The sequence below is a fragment of the Neoarius graeffei genome, chromosome 4, assembly GCF_027579695.1.
Source record: "Neoarius graeffei isolate fNeoGra1 chromosome 4, fNeoGra1.pri, whole genome shotgun sequence".
Lineage (NCBI taxonomy): Eukaryota > Metazoa > Chordata > Actinopteri > Siluriformes > Ariidae > Neoarius > Neoarius graeffei.
In genome coordinates, this window is record NC_083572.1 from 48,178,667 (window position 1) to 48,194,301 (window position 15,635).

The 15,635-nt window shown below is 41.0% G+C and overlaps 1 protein-coding gene across 2 annotated transcripts in view; it reads right to left on the minus strand.

Moving 5' to 3' along the window:
• slc38a3b (solute carrier family 38 member 3b) overlaps nt 1-15,635 on the minus strand; it is a 145,382-nt gene that overhangs the window by 87,232 nt on the left and 42,515 nt on the right. Inside the window, exons 2-5 of one of the 2 annotated variants that reach the window (XM_060919293.1) lie at nt 2,685-2,845; nt 1,031-1,048; nt 795-876; nt 488-603 (exon numbers count right to left, since the gene is read on the minus strand). In XM_060919293.1, the coding sequence (XP_060775276.1) occupies nt 488-603; nt 795-876; nt 1,031-1,048; nt 2,685-2,788 (320 nt within the window). In that variant the 5' untranslated portion in view covers nt 2,789-2,845. The remainder of the gene's footprint in view (nt 1-487; nt 604-794; nt 877-1,030; nt 1,049-2,684; nt 2,846-15,635) is intronic. The other variant, XM_060919294.1, reaches the window with a different exon arrangement.

Here is a 15,635-nt window from a genome sequence, read left to right on the forward strand (position 1 = left end):
AGCAGGGTTTGGGTACATAGTGGTTTAGAGATAATATTTTTATATCATAAATTATCAAGATCAACATGTCAAGAAACGGCAAGCAAGCTCTGTTCCATAACAGAGAGAAGTGGAACAAGAGATGATATCACTAACCTCATGTTACTAGTGATGTCACTAATATATAGATGCAGGTGGCATTCTTCAAACAGTTAGGGGCAAATAGCTGTTTACTGAAAAGAATCTATTAAAACCATGATACACTACTCTGCATTCTTTTGGTCTCTGCTTTGTGATAATGATTGTGGTAAACAAAATCCATTACAAGTAATGTGCAAGTAAATGGATCCATAAATACAAGCAATTGTGCAACTGATTTCATTTAAATATCTATTCTATTTTTTTATGGTTTAGGAAATTCAAAAAGAAGTAATTTATGCCTTGATGTTGCTTACGACTATGTACCATTTCAGTGTTTGTGAAATAGAGAAACAAGGTTCAGACGTACAAAAAGAGGGCGATGCCGGTGTTGGACATGGCGTATGCCAAACCCAGAATCCCACTTCCCATAATGGCATTGCCAAGATTGAAGACAGACATGCCGAAAGAGGTCTTCCCTTCAAACTGATGGGAAAAAAAAAAGTGTGAAGTATAGTTAGGAGTCCAAAAAATCCAACATACTGGTATATATTACTCAGATATACACTTGATATACTTGATACACTTGATAGTACATACAGGCTTAGCACCACCTTGGCAATAAGTCTAATTTATGTAAGCAGACATTAGCCTCAGTGTTTGTTTACTGCACTTACATCAGTGAAACGTGGCTTTTTGCCCTCTCCGCCAGGCAGAAACTCCACATTTTCAGCCAGGGTTCCATCAGGATCATCAAATCTATAAGACGGCAGCACGGAACATGTATTAGGTCTGTAATTCTAATTTAAGATGAAATGTTATTAAAATTCATCACAGTCGCAGCAACTTTAGGTTAAGTGAGTCTAGAAGTTCAAAGAAACCTTCAAGCATTTTAAGCACTTTAATAACATACCTGTTTTGAGTGCCATTTCTTAGGGTTGGCAGCGAGACATGATCCATTGTCCAACATAAGCACAAAAACAAGGCAAACATGCAATGCACTTAGAAAATACATGAAATCATGTATGAAAACACTCCATTCCAGCACGATTTAACATGCTGTGAATAAACAAACATTCATACACAGAGCAGACAATCAAAAATACAAACGCTTATAATCTGTGGAAAAAAAAACAACAACAACAACAACGACGATGATGCAGTTCTGCTCATACATTTATATAGTCTTGCTATGTAATAGGCGAGAGGCCGAGGGCTGCAGAAACGGAGATCGGCGCCGCCCGATGCGCCATATGGCACGGGAAGGACTTTAGATTAGATAGCTTAATCAGATGAAAAATTGGAGATTGATTTTTTATTTACTCTAATCATTACCTTAACCAAAATCTTTACCAAAATATAAATGAAAGTAAAGTGCTTGCCGGAAAATAGACAAGATCTTAAATATACACAACCCCCTGCTGGGAAATAATACGTTTGAACATTCACTGAAATTCAGATAGTGAATGTTAGTATAGTCATGCACTTTGTGCTTGTGGGGTTCCAGATAAAAACTTTGGAAAATGTAAAAAGCTTAATTCTGATGCCAACACATTCTGGTTTTGCAGAGACCAAGCCAAGAATAACAAAGAGCATCACTACCAAGAAACCTAAACATCTGTTAAAGAAATAAATCCAGACTGATAAAAAAAAAAAACCTTGTCAGTCTTAAATTATACACTCAGAAAGTGGTCATAATACTGAAAACAGAAAAACATGTCGGTGCCATCAACATCTTAAACTGTCAGCTAAGAAGGCGTAAAGCTATAAGCAGAAGTGCATTTTGGACTTACACTCACCGGCCACTGCATTAGGTATACCCCTACACCTGCTGTTTTATGCAGTTCTCTAATCAGCCAATCCTTTGACAGCAGCACAATGCATAAAATCATGCAGATACAAATCAAGAGATTCAGTGAATGTTCACGTCAAACATCAGAATGGGAAAAATTGTGATCGCTGTGATTTTCGCTGTGGCATAGGTGTTGGTTTGAGCCAGATGGACTGGCTTGAGTATTTCAGAAACTGCTGATCTCCTGGGGTTTTCACACACAACAGTCTCTAGGGTTTACACCGAATGGTGCGAAAAACAAACAAACAAAAAAAAACCCTGAATGAGCGACAGTTCTGTGGGTGGAAACACCGTGTTGGGAAAATGGCCAGATTGGTTCGAGCTGCCAGGAAGGATATAGCATCGTGTAGCAACTCCCTACAACCGTAGTGAGCAGAAAAGCATCTCAGCATGCAACAGCAGAAGACCACACTGGTTTCCACTCCTGCCAGCCAAGAACAGGAATCTTAGGATCAAGTTCCTATTAAAGTGGCCGGTGAGTGTATTTACAACACAACATTTACAACACTGACAAAACAGAAACTCCTCATATAGATATATAACATGCAAGAGTGATATGAAATGGCCAGTTTTGTCCATGCTGGTAGACTGGCACCTCAGTATGACCCATAAGATCAGAGTGTTTTATATATAGACAGTCAGCATGTTCACGAAATAAAATATGTCAAAAGAAAAAAAAAACATGATCATTACAGTGATTAAAACGCATGCTTACGTTTCTTCCTCTATCATCGTCTTCATCGACACGCTCATATCATCCCCAAGGTCATGACCTTTCCCATTAACCAGGACGCTCATCTCTGATTGCACAGGCTCCATGGAAGAAATAATAGGTACTGCTTCTGTATGTGAGGGTGTTCAATACGTCTCCGACCTCTGCAAAGCAAAGATTAAGTTTCTTAGCATAAACAATGTACAGTCTTTACACAGTAGTCAGCTATGAGTTCCATATCTTGTCTACTTGTAACTAGGGCTGGGCAATATGACAATATGATATACAGTACTAGTCAAAAGTTTGGACAAACTTTCTAATTCAATGGTTTTTCATTATTTTTATGAATTAAAGGACACTTCATATCTTAAAGTAATGATCAATATCGTTTCTCTTTACTTGAGCGGTTCTTGACATAGTATCAGAGGTGGACAAAGTGCCCAAGTTCATTACTTAAGTCAAAGTACAGATCCCGCTGGTCAAATGTTACTCTGATACAAGTGAAAGTTGTCCAGTCAAATTTTTACTTAAGTTAGAGTACTGAAGTACTTGCTTTTAAAAATACTTAAGTATTAAAAGTACATTTTCTGCCAACACATCGTTGTATTATTGCCACAACGCTTACAAAACCTAATGCCATTACCAAGGACAGAAATGTGAATTCACAAAATGAACGCATGCTGTGCCATCATGGTGGTTTAACGTTAAGCTAGCTAGTCAGTGAAGCTCCACCTGACGCTAGCAAACTCTTTTCAAACTCAAAATCATATTGCGTAGCTAACGTTACTAGAAAAGAAAGATTTCTACATTGTTTATTTGGCAAGATGATGCTAAAACATATTTCTGAAAGGAATTCAGATAAGTTAACATTCTTCATGTTAGCGTAACTCTGTTTTTACATGCTAACTAACAGTGTCCAAGTTCACTAGCTATGTGTTAATGTTAGCTGTGGATAAAGCAATGGCAACTTGGCGGGCAAATCCACAGAAAGTCATTTGACTAACCAGACTGCAACGTTATCGCTAGCTCTAAAAGCACAGACAACTTCGTTGCAAGCTTTCTCTTGGAATAAAACGTTTCTATATCTCAATATGCTTCCGCAGGTTGGACAGTGAGTTTCTGAAGGCCGTGATGTGGTTCATTTTCAGCAAACAAAGCAAACGTTTAAAACAAAATGGATCTTTAATCCTTTCAGAAAACTGAAACATGGGTTGTAGGTAAAGCCATGAGTGCGTGCGTTCCCCAGAAGACCCGCCTCCTTCCGTTCTGCCATCAACTGATCGTGTTAAATAACGCTGCTGAGAAATCATTGAACTTGATTTTATAGTCTATGAACGTGATGTGACCCTAGTGATTACTGATCGGCTCTCCGTGTCACCTGCGAAAATACCAATCACGTTTTAGAAAAGAAAAGAAAAAACATCCACTTTCAAAGCTGCTTCATAGTAACGAGTAACGAGGACCTTGATAGAAATGTAGTGGAGTGAAAAGTACGATATTTGTCTTTCAAATCTAGTGAAGTTAAAGTCAGAAGTTTCCAAAAAAAATAAAAAAATAATACTCACTTAAAGTAAAGATACTCAAAAAGTGTACTTAAGTACAGTACTCAAGTAAATGTACTTCATTACTGTCCACCTCTGCATAGTATTGATTACTACAGTTGTGGAATAGGGCTATTTACTCTATATTATTTACTATTTACTGTTTGATCTCAAAACACATTAAGAAGGCACAGAATTGCACTAATTAACTTTAATAGTGTGCAAAGCATCATCAAGGTAAACGCTGGCTACTCTGAAGAATCGAAAATATGAAACATCTCATCTCATTATCTGTAGCCACTTTATCCTGTTCTACAGGGTCGCAGGCAAGCTGGAGCCTATCCCAGCTGACTACGGGCGAGAGGCGGGGTACACCCTGGACAAGTCGCCAGGTCATCACAGGGCTGACACATAGACACATACAACCATTCACACTCACATTCACACCTACGGTCAATTTAGAGTCACCAGTTAACCTAACCTGCATGTCTTTGGACTGTGGGGGAAACCGGAGCACCCGGAGGAAACCCACGCGGACACGGGGAGAACATGCAAACTCCACACAGAAATGCCCTCGCTGGCCACGGGGCTCGAACCCGGACCTTCTTGCTGTGAGGCGACAGCGCTAACCACTACACCACCGTGCTGCCCAATATGAAACATATTCTGGGGTTTTTTTTAACACTTTTTTTTGTTTATCACATACTGTAATTCCATACATGTTCCATAAGTTATTGCATAGTTTTGTCTTCAGCATTGTTCTACAACGTAGAAAACAGTCAAAATACAAAAAGCACATATGAATGAGTAGGTGTGTCCAAACTTTTGATTGGTACTGTACATATAATTACACATATTGTGCATCATAGAAAATGTCTTCAAGTACCATGACAATATTTTTGTCATTTTGCCCACCCTGAATTGCACCAAACCTGATCCAGCTCATGAGCTAATTATCAAGTTTTCCACTGGCTGGATCATAAACCTGAAACTATGCAGGGTAGTGAGTCTCCAGTTGGAGTGGATTTGAGAGGCCCTGGTTAAAAATCAAGGTTATTAATGTAAAACAGACATGAATCTCCGCACTAGTCCTCTCCTAAAAATGTTAATTGCATTTAGGTCACCTGATCAGTTGCAGATTTTGCTGGTTCTCAAACAGTTAGGTAAATTATTTACAAGGACATGATATTCTGCATTGCTACAGCTACATTTGTAACTGGCCCTGTTACGAGACCTTTAATAGAATTTGGCTGAGAGAACTCGAGCCCCAGTGAAACCTTGTAAGAAGCAGAGAACAGTCCAGCCATTGACGGGGAATCACCCAGCTGTTGGACCATATTTAACCTAGTCCTGTCTTCAACACGGCTAAAACAACTTTCTGATCCCATTAGTTAGCATTAGTAATTAATTCAATTACAACGTTAAATACAACATATATCATTCAACATAATTATTTGCTTGTTTAACATTTTACATTTATTTCATTTTTATTTTCTGTATTTAGATTTGCATTGTATTTCGTTATTCAGTTGGTGGTGTGTAAGGTTTTATTCCTTTGTAAGGATAAATAATTGTAAGTATTTATTCTTGACCAAGAAGGCAGTAATTTATTTTGTGACAAAATTGTAAGGATTTATTCTTAATATTGTTCTGTTCTGTTCTATTTTACTATTTCAGCTAGAAGGCACTGAATTCTTCTGTGACCTTGTTTCCTGTGTAACTGTGTACCAAGTTACTGTGTGACCTTCTGTCTAAGGCTACATCCACACGACAACGGCAATGAGATTTTATTAAAAAAATATCGCGTCCACATGGGCAATGGATCAGTAAAATATCAGGTCCATATGGCAACGCAACGCTTGCTGAAAACGATGCAATACACATGCCACACCTCTACGTGCGCTGTAAGACGGTCCCATCGGAGACACCAGAACAATAGAAGAAGTAGACGCATGCGCATAAACCCCTTCTTCTACCCGGTGTGAAGCACTGTCAGGAACAAACACACAACAAGAAGATGATGATGGCTGCGACTACGCGAGGAAATCATGCCTTCTGTGTGTACAAATTAGTTTTATTAGTGTGCATAGTTTTATATAACTTAATTTTCTTATTGTGTGTGAACATTTTGAAAAGCAGTCTTATCCAATAAAAAAAAGAAATTCAAGAAATGGTTCAGTTACTTGTTTATTTAAAAGAAAAGCTGTATACAAAAGTGAATGCAATGCAGTGGTTCATACAAAACAGCGAGAGTGCTGCTTGTTCTAGTCATGTGGTTGTGACATCATCGTAAACAAATCCGTTCTACTCATCCAGACGACTTCGCAACGGCGCCGTTGCCAGATTTTTCCACTCTGGAACCCGTTCTCAAAAAATATCATTGTGGGGCACCCAAAACGCCGGTGCCGTGTGGACGCCAGGCCGAAACGATAAACAATTTTATCAGATTCACCTGAATCCGTTGCCGTGTGGACAGGGCCTTAGCTAGACACATTGCTCGAGACGTAATATTGATATCTTTTGGAACATTCTATCAGAACTGTGCTATCTCTGACCTAAGGTTGTGCGTAAATGTTGATATCTGTTAGAACATCTGCTGGTGTGAGGTGTACACGGAGCATTGTGACATGATTGATCCAAGGTTTCACTCACACACACATATAAAACCCCTTGTATACTCTCGTCTCAGGGGGGACTTGTGAATAAAGATTGCAAACTCATGGGGTTCCTGTCTTTCTTTAGCGACTCACCCCCAGACGTCTGGGTGACACGGGAGGACTGATCTCAAGATGGTGAGGGCCAGAGGTGAAGAAAACCTTTCATGGTGTAAGTGGTTAGCATGGTCACCTCACAGCAAGGAGGTTCTGGGTTCGTGGCCGGCGAGGGCCATTCTGTGTGGAGTTTGCATGTTCTCCCCGTGTCTGCGTGGGTTTCCCCCACAGTCCAAAGACATGCAGTTAGGTTAATATGGGACGGCCTTGGGCTGAGGTGCCCTTGAGCGAGGCACCTAACTCCCAACTGCTCCCCGGGCGCTGTTAGCACGGCTGCCCACTGCTCTGGGTATGTGTGTGTGCTCATTGCTCACGTGTGTGTGTGTGTGTGTATGTTCACTGCTTCAGATGGGTTAAATGCAGAGAGGAATTTCACAAATATGTGATGAATAAAGTTGTGCTTTCATTCTTTTCTTTCATGCTGAGGCCTTGGTGGATGCCATGAAATGGTTCTTGCTTTGGCCTGTGGACCTGTCTGGTGTTATCTGGTGTTGGTTAAACAGCTACTTCGAATATGTAACCGTTTCGTCTTTGTCAGAACCACTTCAGTGAAGAGTACAGAATGAATGTCAGAAAGCCCTGAGCATTTAGAGTGTACACATTTAACAGCTGTCATGCCAAATAAAATGGCGACTCTGACTGATATGAGAATGTTGCTGCTTTTGCTAGAGCTTCAGCTGAAGAAGTTAGGCACAATTACAAAAGAAACGTGAAACAAGTATGTGAACGCATTGAAAGTGATTTAATAATTCTTGCCTTACTCTTCTCTTGTTCACTGAATATGAAAAAAAATACTGAATATGAAAACTGATTCCAAGGAACAGACTTCAGAGAGAAAAGCAGCTCCAGCTGACAAACGTATTCATCTATTTAGTAGTGGAGGAGACAAACACGTCATTTTATTTTCTGTTTATTGATCAATTCCAAAGCATGCAGAATGTGTTCAGAAAATGAATGAGAGGGGTGAATTACACGTCACACAAGAGATCTCATCTCATCTCATTATCTCTAGCCGCTTTATCCTGTTCTACAGGGTCGCAGGCAAGCTGGAGCCTATCCCAGCTGACTACGGGTGAAAGGCGGGGTACACCCTGGACAAGTCGCCAGGTCATCACAGGGCTGACACATAGACACAGACAACCATTCACACCTATGGTCAATTTAGAGTCACCAGTTAACCTAACCTGCATGTCTTTGGACTGTGGGGGAAACCGGAGCACCCGGAGGAAACCCACGCGGACACGGGGAGAACATGCAAACTCCGAACAGAAAGGCCCTCGCCGGCCACGGGGCTCGAACCCAGACCTTCTTGCTGTGAGGCGACAGCGCTAACCACTACACCACCGCCCTGTTCTTTTTTCTATGTTCTAAAACTCTTTTCTACGTTCCTTTTTTTTGTTAATAATTATGTATTTTAAACTAACATACTCTAAGCCTGTATGAATAAAAATGAAATTATCATCGTTCATTTTTAACTTAAATAATTATTGCTTAACTGGCCCTTACAGTGGGGCGGCACGGTGGTGTAGTGGTTAGCGCTGTCGCCTCACAGCAAGAAGGTCCGGGTTCGAGCCCCGTGGCTGGCGAGGGCCTTTCTGTGTGGAGTTTGCATGTTCTCCCCGTGTCCGCGTGGGTTTCCTCCGGGTGCTCCGGTTTCCCCCACAGTCCAAAGACATGCAGGTTAGGTTAACTGGTGACTCTAAATTGACCGTAGGTGTGAATGTGAGTGTGAATGGTTGTCTGTGTCTATGTGTCAGCCCTGTGATGACCTGGCGACTTGTCCAGGGTGTACCCCGCCTTTCACCCGTAGTCAGCTGGGATAGGCTCCAGCTTGCCTGTGACCCTGTAGAACAGGATAAAGCGGCTAGAGATAATGAGATGAGATGAGATGAGATGAGATGAGATGAGATGAGATGAGATGAGATGGCCCTTAGTGTCCTTGATTACTAATAATTGGTATCGGCCCAGAAATACAAAAAACAAATTTATCTCAATCCTTAATTTCATCAGATGCAAAAACAACATTATATCGATATTACATATCGGTCATCAGCATCAGCCATTGAAAAACCCCTATCTACTACTACTGACATCCACCATTTCCTACGTTATGCTGCTAAATAATGAAACCCAACAAGCTCATTCACATATTATTAAAGATCACAGAGCGTATATTTTACACATAGTAATATGCTGGTAAATTTAGTGCTGCACTGTGAGCCTCTGAAATTCAAAGTTGCATGACAGAGTCATAGGCCATTCAGTTGGCATAGACAGAAGGTCAATCCTGGGACAGCGAGTTTAACAGAGGACTGCCAATGAAGAGCAGCCAAATGCTGAGCATTCACTGCTCATGTGTACCAAAAAGCATTCAGAGCGTAAGAGTCAATTCAGTGGCAGAAATAAATCTGCAGACGCAAGGATTAACAGTGCATTTCAAGAGAATCAGTGCTGTTTCTCATATGGAAATCTTTAGGTTCGGAGCTCCAGGACGTTCAATCTTCTTAGTTTCAGGACATGCAGTGGGTGAATTTTATGCTTGTGTGTCGAAACAGTCTGAGGATTAGACAAGGTTGCAGTTTACACATCTGCACCTGAGATTATACATCTGTTTAATGAGATCAAGCTTTTAATAATCATAAAATCTTTCATAAAAACATTTTTTTTTCTTTATATGCACACACTGTGTTTGATAGCTATACATCCATGTCCATGTACACTTACTGAGTAGAATGCCCTTCAGGTCAATCTTTTTGGGTCCTAAAAATTCCATAAATGACTGAATGCTTGTTATTGAAGTGTATCTTCGTAATACTAATTTCTCACATAGCTGGAATCACTTCATGGTAGATGCTGGTAGACAATTTTGAGCCCTGTAGGGATTAACTGGCACACGTTCCGGGCCCTTCCATCAGAACACGTGAGAGCCGGGGAGCTACCTTGATAACCGGGAGGGCATGGTGTCCATCCCTGAAAAGTTTCGTTGTGTTGAAAATAGCCATGGGTCAAGCGCCTAATGAATTCATCCATCACATCCGTGAAGGCATCCGTGAGCATCCTTGAGGCACACGTGGGTTACTGTAGCATTTCGTTGCAACCATCAAGCTCAAAATGTTCATGGAACAACATTCTGCAGAAAGTGAAAAGTTTGCTGAGGGGGCGTGGCTTATTTTGTCTTGCTGCTGCAGCTGTGAAAACCGTACATACTGCCATAAGGTTATACGTCGCTATGCGTCATTGCCGCCATAGGTTTTACCTACGTCTTCCGCGGCTACCGTCGCAGCTACCATGGCTTCATTTGCGTATTTACTCCGCCCAAATTTATGCAACAGATCACCTCCAAAATCTGCCAGAATGGCCACATTAGCCCCAGCCACGGTTCTCACAGGTCAACCGGCTATGTGCGACCTTAGCATAAGGGTTTTTTTGGGGGGGAGGGAGATGTCAGGATGAAGAGCAAAATGGAGAATACAAATGTGAAGGCAGTCAATTATTAGCAGCTTCCCTGAATAATCCAAAATATATCACTTTTTGTATAACAATAAATGCCTTATTTCCGTGAACTGGACCACTGCTCTTATTTCTTTTCCTCAGTGTTCCTCAAGCTGTCCTACTCGCAGAAAAGGTTCAACAATCACTAAACACTGGCTCATATTTTATCTTGAATTTCCCATAACTCTTTTTATAGACAAGCAAGTCTACTGAATTAATGGGATAATGGAAATGTGAAGTATGCCCTAATACCCATATCAAGCAACATAGGATGGTTTTAAAAATGGCAAGCAATTACTCAGCTAATGATATCAATGATGGCATCACAAATTATTTCACAAATGATTCAATCTTTCTGAATAAGTCACCAAGATAAACACACCAGTATTGGATACTGCCAAAAACTGAGTCATTCCTTTTGTTCAATTGACGGGCCAGATGATTTTGTTTGATAGGTTTGATTTTAATCAAACCTAGAGTTTTACATAGGTTTCCATTGTATTTTTATCACTCAATATGTTTTCAATTGCATGCCTGGCAAACATACACTATATGGCCAAGAGTTTGTGGACGCCTGACCAACACAATGTGCTTTCTGAACATCCCATTCCAGATTTATTCTCCCCACTGCTATGATAACAACCTGCATTCTTCTGTGAAATTGTTCCCAGAAGGCCTGGTGAACAGTCAGCGTTCCAGTTCATCCCAAAGGTGTTCAGCAGGTTGAGGTCAGGGCTCTGTGCAGGCCACTCAAGTTCTTCCATTCCAACCTTAGCAAACCATGCCTTCATGGATCTTGCTTTGTGCCCAGGGGTACTGTCATACTGGAACAGGTTTGGGCTTTTTAGTTCCAGTGAATGGAAGTTGTAATATTACAGCATACCTAGGCATTCTAAACAATTGTGTGCTTCTAACTTCGTGGCAACAGTTTAGGGAAGAACTACATAAAGGGATGATGGTCAGGTATCTTCATACTTTGACCATATAGTGTTTTTTTTTCTTCATCCCTTGAATTACTGGAACCTTTCAGGAATGATCCATCTCAATCTGTGGATTAGTTGAGACAATGAGTTGAGTGAGTCCTGTTTGAGTTTATGCTGTCTGAGCTGGAGACGTCCATCATTTTACTGCATGCAAAAGTAATATGTGATGGGCTGGGTATAAAAAAAATTATTTTCCTAAACATGGGCATACAAGCATATTAAATATCATGATTAACAGTTCAGTTATTACAGTGGTGTATTAGAGCCATTGTAGGTTAAAATAAATAAATTAATTAAACAAACAGATCAAGCAAGGTAATATTCAGAAAGAAAAAAAAAAACTTTCAGAGAATAAAGTCATACATTTACAAGAAAAAAATCAGATATTCTTCAAGATTATAAAGTCAGAATTTTGTGAGAAGTCAGAGATTCCAAGATTAAGAAATCACAATTTTACAAGGAAAAAAAAAAACAAAACCTCTTAAGCGTCCCGGCTTCCTGGCTGCAGTGCATTCTAGGAAATGTAGTAGAAAATCTCTAAATGCTTCATTCTTTAGGAAAGATTGTGTTTCCTATAACTCTCAGATCAGCCGTTTCAAAGTAACAGAGATTTGGGCAGATGAGAACCATCCACGCACTGAAAGTAACAGGAAACTGCTCTTACACAATAATTATACAAAAACAGCCAAGACAAAAAAGGACTCAGATAAACAAAGCTGTGCACTTTATACATTCATCTCCCATTGCATCCAGGAAGCGCAACAATTAAGCAATAACCCTGGCTTCCCCACTGCAATATATTCTGGGAAATGCTATATATATATATATATATATATACACACACACACACACACACACACACACACAGTGGTCCTTGAAAGTTTGTGAACCCTTTAGAATTTTCTATATTTCTGCATAAATATGACCTAAAACATCATCAGATTTTCACGCAAGTCCTAAAAGTAGATAAAGAGAACCCAGTTAAACAAATGAGACAAAAATATTATACTTGGTCATTTATTTATTGAGGAAAATGATCCAGTATTACATATCTGTGAGTGGCAAAAGTATGTGAACCTCTAGGATTAGCAGTTAATTTGAAGGTGAAATTAGAGTCAGGTGTTTTCAATCAATGGGATGACAATCAGGTGTGAGTGGGCGCCCTGTTTTATTTAAAGAACAGGGATCTATCAAAGTCTGATCTTCACAACACATGTTTATGGAAGTGCATCATGGCACGAACAAAGGACATTTTGAGGACCTCAGAAAAAGCGTTGTTGATGCTCATCAGGCTGGAAAAGGTTACAAAACCATCTCTAAAGAGTTTGGACTCCACCAATCCACAGTCAGACAGATTGTGTACAAATGGAGGAAATTCAAGACCATTGTTACCCTCCCCAGGAGTGGTCAACCAACAAAGATCACTCCAAGAGCAAGGCGTGCAATAGTCGGCGAGGCCACAAAGGACCCCAGGGTAACTTCTAAGCAACTGAAGGCCTCTCTCACATTAACACATTAACTCTCTCTCACAATGTTCATGAGTCCACCATCAGGAGAACACTGAACAACAATGGTGTGCATGGCAGGGTTGCAAGGAGAAAGCCACTGCTCTCCAAAAAGAACATTGCTGCTCGTCTGCAGTTTGCTAAAGATCACGTGGACAAGCCAGAAGGCTATTGGAAAAATGTTTTGTGGATGGATGAGACCAAAATAGAACGTTTTGGTTTAAATGAGAAGCGTTATGTTTGGAGAAAAGAAAACAATGCATTCCAGCATAAGAACCTTATCCCATCTGTGAGATATGGTAGTGGTAGAATCATGGTTTGGGCCTGTTTTGCTGCATCTGGGCCAGGACAGCTTGCAATCATTGATGGAACAATAAATTCTGAATTATACCAGCGAATTCTAAAGGAAAATGTCAGGACATCTGTCCATGAACTGAATCTCAAGAGAAGGTGGGTCATGCAGCAAGACAACGACCCTAAGCACACAAGTCGTTCTACCAAAGAATGGTTAAAGAAGAATAAAGTTAATGTTTTGGAATGGCCAAATGAAAGTCCTGACTTTAATCCAATTGAAATGTTGTGGAAGGATCTGAAGCGAGCAGTTCATGTGAGGAAACCCACCAACATCCCAGAGTTGAAGCTGTTCTGTACGGAGGAATGGGCTAAAATTCCTCCAAGCTGGTGTGCAGGACTGATCAACAGTTACCAGAAATGAATAGTTGCAGTTATTGCTGCACAAGGGGGTCACACCAGATACTGAAAGCAAAGGTTCACATACTTTTGCCATTCACAGAGATGTAATATTGGATCATTTTCCTCAATAAATAAATGACCAAGTATAATATTTTTGTCTCATTTGTTTAACTGGGTTCTCTTTATCTACTTTTAGGACTTGTGTGAAAATCTGATGATGTTTTAGATCATATTTATGCAGAAATATAAAAAATTCTAAACTGTTCATAAACTTTCAAGCACCACTGTGTACACACACACACACATTTTATATATATCATGATCCATAAGGAAAGACTGCATTTCCTATAAGTCTCGGCTTTATACAAGTCTTGAGCCACACAACTTTTCCAATTTTTATCTTAGATATTTGTGATTTCTAATCTCAGAATTTCTGAGTTTTTTTTCTCGCAAATTTATGATTTTACGATCTCAAAGAATATCCGATTTTTTTCTCATAAATTTCTAACTTTAATCTCAGAAATTCTGCAGCTGTTGTTTTTTCGAAATATTACCCCCTCCCTCAGACACACAGATATATATATATATATATATATATATATATATATATATATATATATATATATATAAAATCTACAATGGCCCTAATATGCCGTTGCAATTTTTAGACTGCTCGAGCTGTTTGTTAGACAGCTAAGCCATAGACAGCTGCATGAACATGTTGCATGTTTGAGCAAACCATTCAACTGAACATGAAAACTATTCTACACTGCATCCATACATGTAACGTACTTCTGCTAACTAAGATAAAATAACATGGGTGTGGCAGTGGGGGCGTGGCCAAGCGTCGGTCTGTGACCGGAGGGCGGAGTCAGGGAAGGTAAGTGGCAGAATCACTACACCTGATGTCAGTTAACCTGTGTTTGTGTGTCTTCCCCAGTGACCGCACCCTATATAACGAGAGAGAGAGCAGAGGAAGGGAGCTCTCTCCCCAACCAGATGACTGATGTGTGTGTGCGCGTGTCTGTGTGACTGGGAGACTGAAAAAGCTGAAAATAAAGAGCTTTTTGAAACGCAGTGCCCTCCTGTTTCCCGCCTCCATGTCTGTCTCCCCACCCCGATGAGTGAGCCCCAGAGCAGAGAGAGAGCCCGGACCAGTTTGCTGGTGCTGCGGGGAGCCGGGGCACCTCCATCATCAGTGCTCAGCAATGGAGGTGGGCGCGGTGGCCCGGATCCCTGACATGCCAGGGACCGCCCTCGATCGGCCCAGAGCGTATCGCATACTGGTGAGTGTCCGAGGGGATACGTATCAGGCTTTGGTGGACTCCGGCTGTAATCAGACCTCAATCCACCAAAGCCTGGTGCAAGACGAGGCATTGGGGGGAGCACAAATGGTGAAGGTGTTGTGTGTGCACGGGGATGTTCACAACTACCCTTTAGTGTCATCCACATTCTATTTCGAGGGGAAAATTTAGTGTAAAGGCAGTGGTTAATCCTCGCCTTACCCACTCGATAATTTTGGGGACTGATTGGCCGGGATTTCGGGAGTTAATGACTCATTTAGTGAAGAATGGGTCCTGCCGTAGTTCAGCAGGGGGAGGTCCCAGTGTAGCATTGGCGGGAGCAGCTGTCACAGAGCCGTCTACATCATCTCCGCATCAGAGTGAGGAGCAGCAGGCTTCTCCTCCCTCTCTTGGGGAATCCCTCATGGATTTCCTGTCAGAGCAGTCGTGAGATGAGACTCTGCGGCATGCATTTGACCAAGTGAGAGTAATTGATGGTCAAATGCTCCAGCCAAACGCCACCCCATCCTTCCCCTATTTCTCCATTATGAAAGATAGATTATACCGAGTGACGCAGGACACTCAGACTAAGGAGCCGATCACACAACTTTTGATCCCAAAGAGCCACCGGGAATTGATATTCCAGGTGGCTCACTTTAATCCCATGGCTGGACACTTGGGGCAGG